The sequence below is a fragment of the Erinaceus europaeus genome, chromosome 7, assembly GCF_950295315.1.
Source record: "Erinaceus europaeus chromosome 7, mEriEur2.1, whole genome shotgun sequence".
Taxonomy (NCBI): domain Eukaryota; kingdom Metazoa; phylum Chordata; class Mammalia; order Eulipotyphla; family Erinaceidae; genus Erinaceus; species Erinaceus europaeus.
In genome coordinates this window covers 41,794,642-41,812,640 of record NC_080168.1, presented here as the reverse complement: position 1 = coordinate 41,812,640, position 17,999 = coordinate 41,794,642, and the positions used below count along the sequence as shown (strand labels likewise).

The window sequence follows — 17,999 nt, the reverse complement described above, 5'->3', positions numbered from 1 at the left end:
TCCTTGCTCCAGAATAGAAATTATTATGCTGTGAAATTGGTTTCTAGTTCCCATCAGGGAATTATTGATTATATTGTTTATGCATAAGGATGTCAATATCAAGGTGAAGAATTTGGGTGGAGAAATGCTCATGACTCATGAGCACTCTAGCCAAAGGGAGGGTGTCCACAAAAATATTGACTCTTCTATGTGGCACAGGGCATACTGATAACTACTGTGGGATTCCCTGCCCCTTACTTTTCTTTCTTTTTATTCATTTACTCTTGTGTTTTGCCACCTCTGACACCACTTATTCTTGGGTAAAGTCATTAATCAGGAAGTTGTTTCCTTTCTTCCCATCTACTCTTGTTGCCCCAAATGGAGTCTGACTTCACTTCTAGGCTTCCTCCCTTCTAAGATCTCTGTGCTTTCTGTCTTTCAGTGACATCTGTCATGAGCTGTTGGGACACGTGCCCTTGTTTTCAGATCGCAGCTTTGCCCAATTTTCCCAGGTAAGGAATGAACTGCTTCAGTCTAACTAGATAATTAGAACCTAGATTCCTCACATGAATTGAGCCTACAAGGATGTCCTGTCCTCGCAAGAACAGAAACCAAGCGCAGTTCTGTGACCCCATTTAAAGTGGGTGTTTGGGTCAAGGAAGGTTATAGAATTGAAGATAGGGTAGCCTTTTGCTTCAAAATTGACCCAATTCTTAGTCCTCTTTATTGGCATAGAGACTTTAGGTTATCTCACTCAATCTTTTGCCTTTCCATATCATTTATACTCTGATGATGAATATGTTTATATCTCTAGTCCAAAGCTTTAGTCCCAAGACTCAGGCTTATATCCCTAGCCACCTAGTCAATATCTTCACAGCCATCTTTATTAGACATCTCTATTCATCTTGTCCAAAACCTGAAAATTTATTCTTTCTACTCAAACCTTTTTTAACCACAGTTATTCACATGACAGATATATCCTCCTACTTGCTCAACCTAAAGACACTTGGAGGACATTGTTGGCACCTTCCTCTCTTATACACCCACTTACATGTAATCAGTCTTTCAGAAAAAAAAATCCTGTATGTTTTACCTTTAAATTTGTGTATAAACTGACCATCGTCCTTCTTGAGACCAAACATGGACTTAGTTTCTTAAACTAGTGAGTGCAGTCACCTCCTAAGTTGTCTTCTGTGCCCAACCTTGACTCCCTACAACCTGTGCTTTCACAAAAGCCAGAGAAAATCTTTAATGATTTAAGGCATATCTTTCTATTGTTTTCTGCTGAAAAACCTGCACTGGTCCTCCATTTCACTGAAAGGAAAGCTTAATATAGCTAAAAAAGATCCTAAAGGAAGAGTCTCCAGGTCCCACACCTACCATTCACTCCTTTTCTCTAGTCTCTGCTCACATGGGTTCCTTCCTGTTTTTTCCTAGCAACTGACACTTCCTTCTTACAGTTTTTTTCTTTTTTATCTTCATTTATTTACTGGGTAGAGACAGCCAGAAATCGAGATGAAAGGGGGAGATACAGAGAGAGAGAGGCAGAGAGACACCTGCAGCCCTGTTTCACCATTCACAAGGCTTTCCCCCTGCAGGTGGGTACCGGGGGCTTGAACCCAGGTCCTTGCTCACTGTAACATGTGCGCTCAGCCAGGTGTGCCATCGCCCGGCCCCACAGTTTTTTTTTTTTCACTGACTGTACATTTGATCTCCACAATGTCAATTGACTCAACAACACTTCACTTCCATCAAGTCTTTGATCAAATATAATCTCAGTGATGGAATCCTTTTGAAACCTCACACTTTCCTATTCCATTTTTCTGACACATCCAATTCCTTCAATCCCTTCTACTCCTTTCTCTTTTTGTTTCTTTCTTTCTTTGTTTCCTTTTTTTTTTTTGCCTCAAGGGTTATTATTGGCGCTCAGTGCCTACACTATGAATCCACTGTTCCGGGTGGTCACTTTTTTCTGTTTTATTAGCTAGGACAGAGAGAAATCGAGAGAGGAGGAGAAGGCAGAGTAGGGAAGAGAAAGATGCACACCTGCAGACCTGTTTCACCGCGTGTGAAGCAACCCCCCATAGGCAGGGAGGCAGGGGTTCAAACTGCCATCTTTGAATGGGACCTTACACTTCATACTATGTGCACTTGACCTGGTGCACCCCCACCTGGCCCTTTCTCTCTTTCTTTCATCATTCCAAAGAATACATTACCTCCCAACACACCTATGTATAGGCATATATTTATAGGCTATCTCCACCTTCATAAATGTAAACACCAGTGGGTCAAGGGTATTTATTAGTTTTGTACACTGCTTGGCTCATAGAAGATTCCTTATAATTTCTTTTGAATGAGTGAATGCAAAGTTGGAGTGACACAGGTGTATTTGGGCTGATCTAAGACAGACTGAAGAAAATTCTGTAAAAGGCACAAAGACATCATCACTGGATGAATTTTGCAAATAGAATCATGATGAGAAGTAATAATGACATTTCATGGGTACCTAATCATAAAATCTACAAGAATGTAAAGTAGTTCACTGTAGTTCCTCAGTAATCTCTTCAGAGTATATGATTAAGTCTCCTTGAGTGTTGTGAGGTGGAATCAAGACTTAGTTCTTTTTATTTTTTTTTTGCTATAACAATTTGAAATTTATTTTATAGGTTCTTTTTTGTTTTCCTCTTTTTATTTTATTTATAAAAAGGAAACACTGACAAAACCATAGGATAAGAGAGGTACAACTGCACACAATTCCCACCACCAGAACTCCTTATCCCATCCCATCCCCTGTTAGCTTTCCTATTCTTTAACCCTCTGGGAGTATGGACCCAAGGTCATTGTGGGATGCAGAAGGTGTAAGATTGGCTTCTGGAATTGCTTCCCCGCTGAACATGGATGTTGATAAGTTGATCCATACTCCCAGCCTGTCTCTTTCTTTCCCTAGTGGGGCAGGGTTCTGGGGCATTGGAGCTCTAGGACACATTGGTGGGGTTGTCTTTCCAGGGAAGTCTGGTTGGCATCATGCTAGCATCTGGAACCTGGTGGCTGAAAAGACAGTTAACATATAAAGCCAAACAAATTGTTAACCAATCATGAACCTAAAGGCTGGAATAGTGCAGATGAAGAGTTGGGGGGTTTCAGTTTTGTAGATAGCTAGTAGGCATGTTTTAGTTATATTCCAAAGGGCCTGTGGCTATACTAGTTTTACTTTTTTTATTTTTATTTTTATTTTTTCCCCTGAGTCTGAAATTCACAGGTGGATCCAAGTTATTGTATGGGGAGACGATGTCATGGCTGAAAAAAGGACCAGAGAGCTGGATCAGGGAAGAGAGTAGCTCCCAAATATGGGAAAGGTGTATAAATATTGTTGACTGTAAAACTCATTAATTTGATGTGATCTGGGGCCCATATTCAGCTTAGGAGCCTATGTGACTTCAGTATCCATGTAAAACTGAGCTCACATTCTGTGGTCATGAGTAGGAACGTTCTAAGCTGCCCCAATTTCTTGATCCATCTTCCTCAGGTGTAGCATAGAGTATGTTGTCCAGCCTCCCATTTGGAGGATGAACATTATTGTTGATCCAGTTGAGGGCAAGGTCCTATGGGGGCTCACAAAAGGGTCTATTTTGTTGTTTCTGATAGAGATGACTGGTAACAGACATAGTTCTTAAGTTACAACCTGTGGCACTCTCATTCTCAGTGTCTGTTTTCTATTGTATAAAGTGAATCCAAAGGACTAAATGCTATAGAAAGCCCCCCCCCCCCCACACACACACACACTGTTAAGGATAATGAAGTTCTCTGATGTGTAGCCAGGAATGACTCAACACTCAATGTAACAGACAAGGCCTAGCTGGATCTGTGACTGACATGACAGATCCTGGGGTCCTAGTCTTCAGTATGACCCAGGATTGAAAAAGACTAACTCTGACACTTATTGACAAGTGTAAGAATGTTATAGAATGGGCACATCAGTATGTTTACTGAGTGTGACCCTGAACAGACATCTTTCATGATATTTTTAAAAATAATTTTTATTAGTGATTTAATTAACAAGATTGTAAGATAACAGGGGTGCAATTTCACACAGTCAGAGTTCTGTGTCCCATCCCCTTCATTAGAAGGTTTCCTATTCTTTATCTCTCTGGGAGTATGGACCAAAATTCTTTATGGGACGTCTGGCTTCTGTAATTGCTTCTCAGTTGAACATGGATGTTGGCAGGTTGATCCATAGCCCCAGCCTATTTCTATCTTTCCCTATTGGCATAGGGCTCTGGGGAGGTGGGGTTTTGGGATACATTGGTGTGGTCGTCTGCTGGGGGGGAGAGGGTGGTCAGGATGGCATCATGGTAGTGTCCACAACTTGGTGACTGAAAGATGATAGGACATGAAGCAAATTGTTCGAGAAACAGGTACCCAAAGGCAGGAACAGAGCAAAGGAAACTAGGAGTTTTCCTGTCTTACAATATTTATTAACAAAAGTTTGCATTACATTAGAACATGAAGTGAGAAACATCAAAAGCATGTCTGTAGGGATACATAAATTATCAAAGTTAATGCTAGACTATCACAGTATACTTACAGAGCCCTCGGGCTATGCAGTAAGTACACATTATGTCTGTATCATGCATCCCACAGTCTATGAGGGTCAGCAGTGTTTGCCACAGTAGGCAGCTTTAAGCCTTTTTGCCTTGGGACCTATTGACTCAACTGCTCTTAAACTTATGTCATCCACCATATACTCATCAGAGAACAGGAACTGTGGCCAGAGGGAAGCATGAGTGACGGCAGGTGGTCAGAATTCCTTTTTTTCTACACATATCCCTTCAGTAAATGAGGAAATAGAACAGTAGAGATCTATGGCCATACCACCCTGAACACTCCCGATCTTGTCTGATCTCGAAAGAACAGCAGAGAATAACATTGTGTGAAATAATAACAGGCATTATGATTCAGGGGTTTCCAACATGGGCCTCTCTTTTGAAGGCACTTTTCTGTGATCATGTACTAAGTTGGTTGGGACTGAGAGCAAAGGCTGAAGATGAGTGGATTTCAGCCACGCAATGACACTGTTTCTGTACAATTACAGGAAATTGGCCTCGCCTCTCTGGGTGCACCTGACGAGTATGTGGAAAAACTCGCCACGGTTAGTCCCCTCTCTCCATGGTGGGTATTGGAACTGCTATGGGCTTTAGCCCTCTGATCTTTGAGATATGTTCCTCCAAGAAAGCCAGGTCATTTGAGAAACTACCAGAATGTACTGAGTTACCTTTGCACAAGTGAAATTTCACATTTTACTTTCTTATACCTTTGAGAGTTGCAAAACAAGTATTCATTCACAACCTAATTTCTAAAACCAAACAAACACCCACTTACTAGTCAGTTATCCTTGTCGTCTACCAATAGTCCCAGGTTCTCACTCTTCCCTTGAGGTGCTGTGTGACTATTGCACGTTGTCTGACCTTTCTGAGATGAAGATATCTCATCTGTATGTGAGGCAACAAGACCAACTGAGTTCTGACAACCTTTCCAGGCTAAATATTCCTTAGTGAAATACTAGTAATCCATTCCCAATTCTCTAAAACTATAACTGCCCCCAGCAACCAACTGGGTCCTATAGTTCTCTTGATTCTATTCAATAAAGTCAGAATTATAGGACCCTCTCTCCCCCCGCCCCCAGTTATGCATCTAGGACCTACTAGACTGAGAGAGACTTTAGCAACTTTAAAAATCTATGTATGTACATACTACGTATGTACATAGTAGCACATTGTGTGCCATAGCAGTGAAATGCAAGTGAAGAATGACTACAGACAGAGAGCTTAAACTTATTCTTTTGGGAGATTAAGAAAAAAGGGGTGGAGACACCAACACAAAAGGCTGAATAAATCACAGCCTCACCCAAAAGGCATATTCTACTGAAAAAATAACTGGATCTCTTTTATTCATACCTATCAAGAGTTATCGCTTATCAGTAACATCATCTTCCAAACAATCCGGTGTAACCCATGCTCTAGAAACTTTTCGTATTATTATTAGAGATGCTGATATATGCATTATGAAGATGATTAAAAATATCCCCCTTTTATATTCAATATACAGAAATACACAAGACCAGGATCTTGCTTCCCCCATGTTCACATAACTGCAGTGTCTCAGGCTAAATGCACCAGTGAAAATCTTAAAAGCCTAGCTGAGTTAGAAAATGAAAATGTATCAAAAACAATTTCTCTCATAGTTAAAGTGGAATGACAAATGCAAATTCTAGCAGATTACTTAGGGCTCAGTGTTAGTTTCCTTTCCAAATAAAAGTGATGTGAATTTTGAAAAAGGACCTGATTATTTAGGAAAGATAAGTAAGGTGGCTAGCAGGGAGCACTTCAAATATATCTAGATATATCTAGGTACTAACATACATGCTTGAATGTCCCCTCCTTGATTCTATTACTACCCACTTCCTTACCTCCCACTCACTAACATAGGAGAATATATAACTCCAGGCGATGCCAGACAGGAAAATGTGAAAGAAAAAAAAAAGCTGAAGGATATTTTGCCATAGAGTTATTTGAGGGGAAGGCGCAGGGGGCAAGGGGTAGATAGCATAAAGGTTATGCAAAGAGACTCTCATGCCTGAGGTTGCCACTTCCCAGATTAAATCCCCCATACCACCATAAACCAGAGCTGGGCAGTGCTCTGGATAAAAAATAAACAAAACAAAACAATGTAAAAAATATATCTATTTGAGGGGAATGTCTCTGGGGGCCTCTTCAGCACTCTTTAACACTTTTCCATGACTAGGCAAGGTGAGACATAAGACACAGAGAAATGTGCCCAGACCACAGTGATCCAGACACCTACACAATTCCTGTCTTTGACCCTGCTGCCTTTCCTTCATTGATGTGTAGTCTTGACTTGACTTTCCATTCCAGATTTACTGGTTTACTGTGGAATTTGGGCTCTGCAAACAAGGAGATTCCATAAGGGCATATGGTGCTGGGCTCTTGTCATCCTTTGGTGAATTACAGGTAAGAATTATTATTTTTGTTGTCACCAGGGTTATTACTGGGACTTGGTGCCTGCAAGATGTATCCACTGCTGCTGGCAATCATCTTTCTGTTCCTCCCTTTAAAATTTTTTGACAGAACAGAGAGGAATTTAGAGGAGAAGGAGGAGATAGAGAGGGAGAGTGGGAGGAGGATATAGAGAGGGAGGGAGAGCGAGAGAGAGAGAAAGAGAGAGAGAGAGAGAGAGAGAGAGAGAGAGAGAGAGAGAGAGAATACAGACCTGTTTCACTGCTCATTAAGTGTCCTCCTTGCAGGTGGAGTGTAGGGTTTAAACCTGTATCCTTACACATTGTTAGGTGTGCACTCAACAAGGTGTAGCACTTCCTGGGCTTCTTTTTGATGCTTTACAAACCTCATTTATATCCATTTTGAGATCTGGGAACACATCCTAAAAAGATTGACTGATGCCTTAGAACTGTAATTGGGTCACAACTGTTGCTCTTAAGGGCAGAAATGGAACTTCAAGCCCACAGGCCTCCAAAGCAGAGAAGCCTCCTGCTTCCAAGGTACAACTATGGCTGCAGAAGCCAGCCCATCTTAGAAAGTTTGGCTGGCTGTCACACCATCTGTTAACCACTCTGAATTACTTAGTAATGGCTAGAGTATCTTTATCTTTCTTTTTTTTAATTAAAAAAAATTTTTATTTATAAAAAGGAAACATTGACAAAACCATAGGATAAGAGGGGTACAACTCCATACAATTCCTACCACCAGAACTCTGTATCCCATACCCTCCCCTGATAGCTTTCCTATTCTTTAACCCTTTGGGAGTATGGACCCAGGGTCATTGTGGGATGCAGAAGGTGGAAGGTGTGACTTCTGGAATTGCTTCCCCAATGAACATGGGCGTTGACGGGTCGATCTATACTCCCAGCCTGTCTTTCTCTTTTCCTAGTGAGGAAGGGCTCTGGGGAAGTGGAACTCCAGGACACATTGGTGGGGTTGTCTTTCCAGGGAAGTCTGGTTGGCATCATGCTAGCATCTGAAACCTGGTGGTTGAAAAGAGAAACAAATTATTGACCAATCATGGACCTAAAGGCTGAAATAGTGCAGATGAAGAGTTGGGGGTGGTGTCTCCATTTTGTAGATAGCTAGTAGGCATATTTTAGTTATATTCCAGAGGGCCTGTGACTATTTATTTATCTTTCTATCTTTAGGTGTTAGATAGTCTGATAGTAAAGGACCTATTACACTCAGCTCTTCTTATCTTCAGGGTTCTGCAACTAAAAATTCAACCAACAGCAGATTAGAAAAAAAAATACATTGTTTTTCCTTAGGCCTGTGGTGGTTGTGTTTGTACAGATATGTACAGACTGTTGTTCTGGTCATCATCTCCTAAATCAGAGGTGTAGAATACCCGAGCCAACAGGCCACATGTGACCTGCAGACTCATTTGGTCTGGCTCTGCCTAGGTAACTGGAGCTTTCTTGCACAGCAACAATAAGTGCTACTTTTGGACAAATGTGTATGGTCTGCAGATGATGTTATAAATATTCAGAGTCCTTGGCAGACAAAAGGCTCCCCATACCTGACCTTCAATACAACACAATGAATATTTATATAGCCCTTACATTATCTTCGGTATTGTGAGTAAACTAGAGATGACTTCAAGTATACAGAAGGATATGTATAGGTCATATGTAAATGTTCTGCTATTTCCTTTTGTAAAAAAGTTTTGGTTTATTTATTACACATTAAAGAGAGAGTGTGTGGGGGCTGGACAGTGGCACACTTGGTTGAACACACACACACACACACACACACACACACACACACACACACACACACACACACACACACACTACAGTGCTCAAGGACCTGAGCTCAAGACCCCTGGTCCTGTCCCCTTCTGCAGGGGAAAACTTCACGAGTGTCTCCCTTTCTATCTCCTTCTCCCGTCTTAACTTCCCTATCTGTTTCTATCCTATAATACAATAAATAAAAATATTAAAATATTATGAGAGAGAGGGAGATAGTTTCACATGAGGCAGAGAGAAAGAGATAAGCCCGAGCACCACTCTGGTACACGTGATACCAAAGGATCAAACCAAGTCATCTCAGGCATGAAAGTCCAGCACTCCGCAAGTTGAGCTATTTCCTCAGACAGTCTCCCATTTTATTAAAAGGAACTTGAGCACTTAAGTATTTGGGTTGTCTCTAGGGCTTCCTTAGAATAGCAACTGTATATGCAAAATAATTGAATTTATGATCTCTGGGCTGGAGTATGGAAGGAATCAGGGAGAGAGGAGAGAAGGTCCACAGATCACGTTTTGTGTGAGATATATGGCAGGGACCCATCATCTGATTTAACCATAAAATCTTTCTACTTGGGGTCTGCAGTACTCTCTGTCCAGCACACCAAAATACCTCCCCCTGGACATGGAGAAGACAGCCATCCAGGAATACAATGTCACGGAGTACCAGCCCCTGTACTATGTGGCTGAGAGTTTTAATGATGCCAAGGAGAAAGTGAGGTGAGATGATGACAGAAAAAATGCTTGGGACCTCCTGGCTTGGTCTGGTGTGGCTGACATGCAGATGGGTGGGAGGCTGATCAGGAGGAAGCATTTGCATGTCTGTGATGACTGTGGACAGTGAACAGAGTCAGCCCCACCTTTCCAGTGTCATTCCTTTCCACATAGTTGGAAAAGCACCAATTTGTTCCCGAGCAGAATTCTACTTCGTGGATTATTATCTGGACATTAGCATCAATCCTTGCAGACAATGGATTATTTCTCAATGCAGCCACTAAGTCCAGACAATGAACTCTGGTTGCAGGTTGGACACAGAAATCCCTATACTCGATCAAATGTCCTCTAGCTCTGGGAAGTTCTTTGTTCATATCATTTTCCCAGATGCAACTTGCTTTCTTACTGTCTTCAATCTCCACCTGCATTTGACCATCTCTGTGTTTTTTCCCCCCAAACTGTCTGAAATTTAACAATTGCTACTCCCACAAAAATATTAATAATTGCTACCTAGTCCTGTTCCCAGAATTCCCTGCTTCCCTCAGTGATTTATTTTTCTCTTTAACATGTATTTATGCCCTACATATGAGTTAAGCACTATGAGGATAGGGGTTCTGTTCCCCAAAAGGGATCCTCAATGCATTCCTTCCAGGCTCAGGAATAATATCCTGTGGAGGTAGGGAGGCGAGGAGCCCAGGTCAGAGCCATGCTATCTGGGGCCCTTTCTAATTCTACAAGTTAGTTCAGACTGTGATAAGAGTTTTGGCCTAGCTGTATTCTGTAGCTTTTATTGTAAACTACCGCTGTCTTTTGGGAGATGGATAATTAAAAAATTTATGCATATTTGTGAGATTCTCTCTCTTTCTGTGACACCATCCCCACCCCACCTACCCATACACTGCACAGAAAATCTTCCCAAATGGTCCTCACTAAAATGCCATGGTTTCATTGTTTCTGATGCTCAAATGTCACACCACTGAGAAATCTTTCAGAATCATTTTTTTTCTTCCCAAATGGTGCCCTTCACTCATGTTTGTGGCTTTGGCTTCAGGAAGTTTGCGTCTACAATTCCTCGGCCCTTCTCAGTCCGTTATGACCCATACACCCAAAGGATTGAGGTTTTGGACAACACCCAACAGCTTATGATTCTGGCTGACTCTATCAACAGTAAGTAATTTATAGCCTCTGAGGCCATTCTCTTTCCAAGAAGCAGAGGGTTGTGTTTTTTGTTTTTTTTACCTCCATCATAGGAAAAAAATGAGAAATTTATTAAACTCTATAAATTATTTGCTTTAGTTGCTAGTTTGTTGGGGGAGAAAATCCTGGCCAAAGAAAGATGCCCAACATGTTTTGAATGCTGCTCTCTGTTGACCCTGTTAGGCTGTGCCTAACTCCTACCACCACACTACCTCTCAAACTGGGTTTTCAGCACCATGTTCTTTTTTCTCCTTCAACTTTGCACCTTTTTCCTCTAAGTGTCCCATGAATATTGTTTATATTGTTTCTACCAAAGTCTCCTAAGAAGTCACTCTCTTTACTGACCTCCCATTTTCCCTACACAATGACTATCTTCTAACAGCTCCTCTTGAAAACTAAATGGTGTTTTGTTTATCACCTGATTTTCTCTCTAGTCCTTTAAAGAGTTCTCTGACACTCTCCTGACTCCTGATTTTTGCTTTAATCATTATCCTTCCTATTCCCATTTAGAGACCCCTAACTCATAAGTCATTATGTATGTATATGTATTTATACACACATATATATTTAAATATATAAATTTTAATTTATTTATTGGGGGATTAATTTCTTTATTGGGAGTTACAGTAAAATGAAACAGTCTGTACATGTATAAGATTTTCCAGTTTTCTACATAACAATTCAACCCCCACTATGTCCCCATCATGTTCCAGGACCTGAAACTCCCCCACACCAAAGTCTTTTACTTTGGTGCAATTCACTAACTCCAGTCCAAGTTCTGCTTTGTGTTTTCTCTTCTGATCTTGTTTTTCAGCTTCTACTGATGAGTGAGATCATCCCATATTCATCTTTGTTTCTGACTTGTCTCACTTAACATGATTATTTCAAGCCCCATCAGATGGGGTCAAGAGGGGGAATTCACCATTTTTAATAGCTGCCTAGTATTTTATTGTGTATATAGACCACAACTCTCTCAGCCACTCATCTCTTGTTGGACACCTGAGTTGCTTCCATATTTTGGCTACTACAAATTGTGTGGTTATGAACATAGTTATACACAGATCTTTCTCTATGGGTATGTTTGGTACCCTAGGATATATCCCCAGTAGAGGAATTACTAGGTCATAAGGAAGGTCCACTTTTAGCCTTCAGAGAGTTCTCTAGACTGCTTTCCACAGGGGTTGAATTATTACATCTTATTGTCTTTTATGGACAACTCCCTTTTGTAATGAAAACTGGTGGAGTTCTCTTCTTACCTCTTGGTTTTCCACTGATGTCTCTTTTGGAACACTTGCCATTATGCTTATTTAAAAATTGATTACATGTTTGTCTCCCTGGCAATATCTGAGTAGAGTGCCCTGTTGGGTTTACATTCACTTAGCCCTATTTTTAAAGTAGTCTTAATCTATTAAGTGAATGATCAAAGCTACTGAAAGGATGAGCCCAGAGGAAGGAATTCTAAACAAAATGGGGGATTCCTACCTTATTTGATGATGGCAGGTATCAAAAGGCAGGTGATCTTGAAACAGACCTCTGATATTCCTTGACATTACCATACGTCACTTCCTAGTCACTGTAGTTATTTCCTGTTGAGATGTCAACTGTCAGTCATTCTGCAAAAACAAGGAATGTAATTTACCCCCAAAGATTCCATCTTGGATACTCAACTGGGTTAGATCTGTTATTAAAAAGACAAGCCAATGATTCAGAGATGGGGGTATAAGACAAGGAGGTCAGGTCATAACTATTCTCTCTCTCTCTCTCATTTCCTCTATAAAAGCAAACAACAACAAAAACAAAAATCCAACCTCAATAGGCTAATGCTTAAAATAATACTAAGGTATCCTGAGATATCTCAACAGGTAAAATGGATGTCTTGAAGTGTATGACTCTCAGTGTTTGATTCCTGGCACCATATGGAAGATCATGGATAGCACTGGGGAAGGGATTCCACAAATGCTGGAGTGGTATTTTGTTGTCTCTCCTTCCTCTCTCTCTCTCTCTCTCTCTCTCTCTCTCTCTGAATATAAAGAATTTAAAAAATGGGCTGGGGTGTATTCACTGGTATCATACATGCATAAGTAGCCCAGCTCTTCTAGTGCTACATTAAATTTTTAAAAATGTTTTCTTTCTTTTATATATATAATTAGTGATTTAATGATTATTGACAAGATTGTGGAATAAAGGGAGTACAATTTCATACAATTCAATTCCCACCATCAGAGTTCTGTATACCATCCCCTCCATTAGAAGTTTCCCTGTTCTTTATCCCTCTGGAAGTACAAACCAAACATCTTTATGAAGAGCAGAAGTGGAATGTCTGGCTTCTGTAATTGCTTCTCCACTAGACATGGGCATAGACAGGTTCATCCATACTCTCACTTGGTTTCTATCTTTCCCTAGTAGGGTAGGGCACTGTGGAGGTGGGGGTCACAGGACACATTGGTGAGGTCGTGTGCCCAGGAAAATTAGGTTGGTATCATGGTAGCATCTGCAACTTGGTGGCTGAAAAGCATTCAGATGTAAAGGAGATGGGTCCATACTCCCAGAGGGATAAAGAAAAAGAAAGCTATCAAGGGAGGGGATGGGCTACAGAGTTCTGGTAGTAGGAATTGTGTGGAGTTGTACCCTTCTTACCCTCTGGTTTTGTTAGTGTTTCCTTTTTATAAATAAAATAAAATAAAATAATAAAAAAAGAATAGGGAAGCTATCAAGGGAGGGGATGGGATATGGAATTCTGGTGGTGGGAGTTTTGTGGAATTATACCCCTCTTATTCTATAGTCTTGTCAATATTTCCACTTTATAAATAACATTTTAAAAAGTAAAAAAAAAGATGTAAAGGAGAGTAAATTGTTTAATAATAAGGAACCTAAAGGTAAGAGTAAAGCAGATGAAATTAGGAGTCTTCATGCTAGATGAAGCGAGGAAGTCTATTTTAGGTATATTTCAAGGGGCCCATGACTTTACTAATTAAAAATAGTTTATGTTTATAGGCCCTGTTGGCATGCTTTATTTTTTATTTTGTTAATTTTATTTTTAACTACATATATGTGAAGGAAGAGAGAGAACAGAGAGAGGGAGGAAGAGATTGACACTCAGAGACCAGATCAATGCTCAACTCTCAAAAAAGATTTTATTTTTAATAAGAGATACAGAGAGAATGATGGAGTATTTCTCAGCTTTGGCTTACAGTGGTGCTGGGGACTGAACCTAGGGCCTTGAAACCTCAGGCATGAAAGTACTTTGAATAACCACTAGGTTATCTCCCCAGCCTCATTTTTTTTCATGATTTTTCTTTTATTGGAGGGGGAATTAATGGCTTACAGTCAAAAGTAAAATATAGTAGTTGGTACATGTGTAACATTTCTCAGTTTTCCACATAACAGTTCAACCAACCACCTAGATCTTCTGCTGCCATAATGTTCCAGGACCTGAACACTCCTCCACCCCAGAGTTCTTTACTTTAGTATAATACACAGGTTTTATTTTTAAAAAATAATAGAAACAAATTTAGAAACTGAAGGGTTCTTAGAGCTATGTGAAATTACTGAGGCCCTCTACAATGTTTTCAGCAGGACATTGGGAATAATAAGATATTTTCAGTTCTAAGGCTTTTTCTACTTGTGTGAAGAGACATTGTGTGCATCAGAATAATTTGGAGAGCTAGATAAAAATTAATAGCCCCAGAATATAGTACGTACACTTCTGGTAAGGTTTAAGAGTTTGAATTTATAATAACCTCAGATGATTCTAACATAAGAGGTTTGTTTGTGTTTGCCATGCTTTTTTAAAAATTTTATTTAGAAAAAGGAAACACTGGCAAAAACCATAGGATAAGAGGGGTAAAATTTCACACAATTCCCACCACCAGAACTCTATATCCTATCCCCTCCCCTGATAGCTTTCCTATTCTTTAACCCTCTGGGAGTATGGACCCAGGGTCATTATGGGGTGCAGAAGGTGGAAGGTCGGGCTTCTGTAATTGCTTCCCCACTGAATATGGGCATTGACAGGTCAAGCCATACTCCCAGAATGTCTCTCTTTTTCCCTGGTGGGGCAGGGCTCTGGGGAAGAGAGGCTCCAAGACACATTGGTCCAGAGAAGTCTGGTTGGCATCACTGTACCATCTGGAACCTGGTGGCTGAAAAAAGAGTTAACATATAAAGGCAAACAAATTGTTGACTAAAAATGAACCTAAAGTCTGGAATAGTGCAGATGAAGATTTGAGGGTTTCTGTTTTGTAGCTAGCTAGTAGGCCTATTTTAGTTATATTCCAAAGGGCCCATGAGTATACTAGTTTATTATTTTTTTTCTGAGCTGGACATCTGATATGTAGGTGGACCCAAGTTATTGTCTGGGGAGATGATGTCATGGCTGGAAAAAGGACTAGAAAGCTGGATCAGGGAAGAGAGTAGAAGTGAAAGACCTATATACTGAAAACTATGAGCCGCTATTCAAAGAAATAGAAAATGATACCAAGAAATCAAAAGACATCCCCTGGTCTTGGATTGGAAGAATTAATACCATCAAAATGAATGTTCTGCTATGTTTTTTAATTGAATGGAGTCATTCCTGGCATGATTTGTGGGTGTTAGAGATCTCACTTAAAAGAGAAATACAACAGATGGTAGCACACCTGGTTGAGCAAATGCTACAATGTACAAGGACCAGGGTTCAAGCCTGTCCCTACCTGCAGCAGGGAAGCTTCATGAGCTGTGGAGCAATGCCATTTCTCTTTGTCTTCCTCTCTATCTACCACTTCCTTCTTGATTTCTCTCTGTTTATACTCAATAAATAAAAATAAAAATTATATATATTTACATATATATATCAGAATAGTTAAAGATTTCCTTGGAACAAAATGCTTTAAGGCTTTCCCCAGTTATTAACCTGTAAAATGTGAAAATAATTGTTTTAATAGCTCTAACACTTCCTAAAACTTGTAAGCAACTGTGCTTCATTGGCAAAGAGTCTATCATAACTAAGCTGACACATACACAAGGTATATCGAAATTAAGGATGTAAATAGTCTGTTTGTTTTCTTTGTAGGTGAAGTTGGAATCCTTAGCAGTGCCCTCCAGAAAATAAAGTGAAGCCACGGCCAGAAACTTGTCTGTCCATTGAGAATCTGCTGATGGAAATCAAGCCACTTCTTTTATCTCATCTTAAAATTTTGAAATGACAGCCTTCAATCCTTTCTGGAGCAAGGTGAAAGATGAACAAATAAATATATATCCTGAAGTATCATGTTAATACATACCCAAAAAAAAATGATGGAGCTCTTGGAGTCATATTTTATCTAGAGATAAACTCAACTTTCAATCAAGTTAAATTCAAAACTGGTCACAAATTATGTTAGTCAAATTTTGGAATCTTCTTCATTTATGTATGCTTTTTTATTTTCCATAGAGAATTCCTAAGGGATTATATATCATTCCATATGAAACACAGTCCTATTGTTATCACTGAATTTTTTAGTTTAATGTAAATCTTAACCTACAAAATCTATTTTTTCTCTTAACTACAATTCTAATCACAGATTTTCCCTTTGCCTATATAGATTTCCTTTAATTTGGAGACCCATTAAAATAGTCATAAATATTAGAGCTCAAAGAAAAACAGTGAAATATTTCTTCATGTTTATTGTAACCATAATACCCCTACCCATGGGAAGTAGTAGAACTCAACATCTGATGCCTCCAACATTCAATTTTAGTTTTCAATTAATTGTTAGATATGTTTAGGGAGACATTTTGAAGACAACAGAGGTTAAAAGTCCACCTGGTGGGTATTTGGTAAATACTCACTGAAATGATTGGAAATTTATTACTAAAGAGAAAATAATTAACAACAGTGAGATTAAAATTATTCTAAAGAGCTTTAGTAGTCACAAAATTGTGCAGTTTCAAATTTTCAAATTTTGACATCATGACATTCCTGACTCCAGGTTAACTTTAAAAAAATTATCTTTATTTATTGGATAGAGGTAGTGAGAAATTAAGAGGGGGGAGATAAAGAGGGAGAGAGACACCTGCAGCACTGTTTCACCACTCACAAAGTTTTCCTCAGCAGGTGGGGACCAGGGGCTTGAACCTAAGTCCTTGTGTGCCACCACTTGCCCCCTCCCCAGGTTAACTTTCTCAGATAGAAAGTGAAAAAGAAATTAGGAAGATATAGAGGTAGAGGGTGAATTTAAAGGTAGAGAGCAATAACTAGAAAATACAATACTGAAATTTTCCCTAATGTGGTTTGAAGGGGTCTCCAATATGGGCAACAATCATGGTGAATTAGGCACCCTCACAGGTGAGCTATCTTGTCAACACTAAATTCTGGGACCTGTGCCAGCTCTAAGCAAATAGCTTATCTGTAAGTGAGGCATAAAGACCTTCATTCTTAAGTACTTTGGCTTATTATTATTTTTTAATGCCCAAACAAATTTACTGAGTCCATTAAGTTTGAGAAAACCTAACTTCTGGTGGTCAGTACAACCACATCTAATTCTACCACCCATGGCATCTCACTTCTTCACACTCTGATTTTTTTGCCAACAATGATATAAATAAAGTTATCCTTTGAGCTTGAAATCCAGCTGAAATGTTAACATGAGTCTTTAAACAGTTATTCTTGATCCATTAGTAGCATATTAAAATACCTACATACTGGGTAAAAAGAACAATTCAGTTTGACTTTGTCTGAGGTCTCCTTTTGAAATTGAAAGATTCATGTTCATATCTATTTCCTCATAGTTTTGTAGAGCCTTTGACAAGCAATGAGACTAAATTTGGTAAATGGATCTCTTGTTGGCATTCTTCTATACTCAGAACACTCTGCAAAGGGTCTGTTTTGACAAACATTTCTGAACTTCATATTGCATTTAAATTAGGGGATTTCTTGACTCTAGCAATAAAATATTATGTAGTATTTTAAAATGGATGGCAGATATTTTATTGATTACTTAAGCCCTATAAAAGATGATTTAGTGTGTTTTAAGTAAAGAAAAATAAAATATTCTTCAAGGTTATCAGGCCTGAAGTCATGGAGTTCAATAAGTTCTGTTTCCTTGACCTAACAAAAACACACATTAGATTTCAGATAGAGGGAAAGAATAAATAGAACTTTTACTAAATTTTCCATTTCAAGAATGCACCATATCACTGAGAAAATTTGGTAGACCAGGGAGGTCTCTGCAGAGTCCTTAGGGAAAAAAAGTTTTGCAATGCATGCAACAGCCTAGTATTACAAAATAACTTTTTTTTTGGTTTGTTTACCAAGGATGCCTGGTTAGAG

At 39.4% G+C, this 17,999-nt stretch overlaps 1 protein-coding gene across 1 annotated transcript in view; it reads left to right on the top strand.

The window, feature by feature from the left end:
- Positions 1-17,296, top strand: part of PAH (phenylalanine hydroxylase) — a 71,346-nt gene extending 54,050 nt beyond the window's left edge. Inside the window, exons 8-13 of the mRNA XM_007527923.3 lie at positions 422-491; positions 5,072-5,128; positions 6,912-7,007; positions 9,387-9,520; positions 10,566-10,681; positions 15,762-17,296. Coding sequence (XP_007527985.1) covers positions 422-491; positions 5,072-5,128; positions 6,912-7,007; positions 9,387-9,520; positions 10,566-10,681; positions 15,762-15,805 — 517 coding nt within the window. The 3' untranslated portion in view covers positions 15,806-17,296. The remainder of the gene's footprint in view (positions 1-421; positions 492-5,071; positions 5,129-6,911; positions 7,008-9,386; positions 9,521-10,565; positions 10,682-15,761) is intronic.
- Positions 17,297-17,999: the final 703 nt, after the last annotated feature.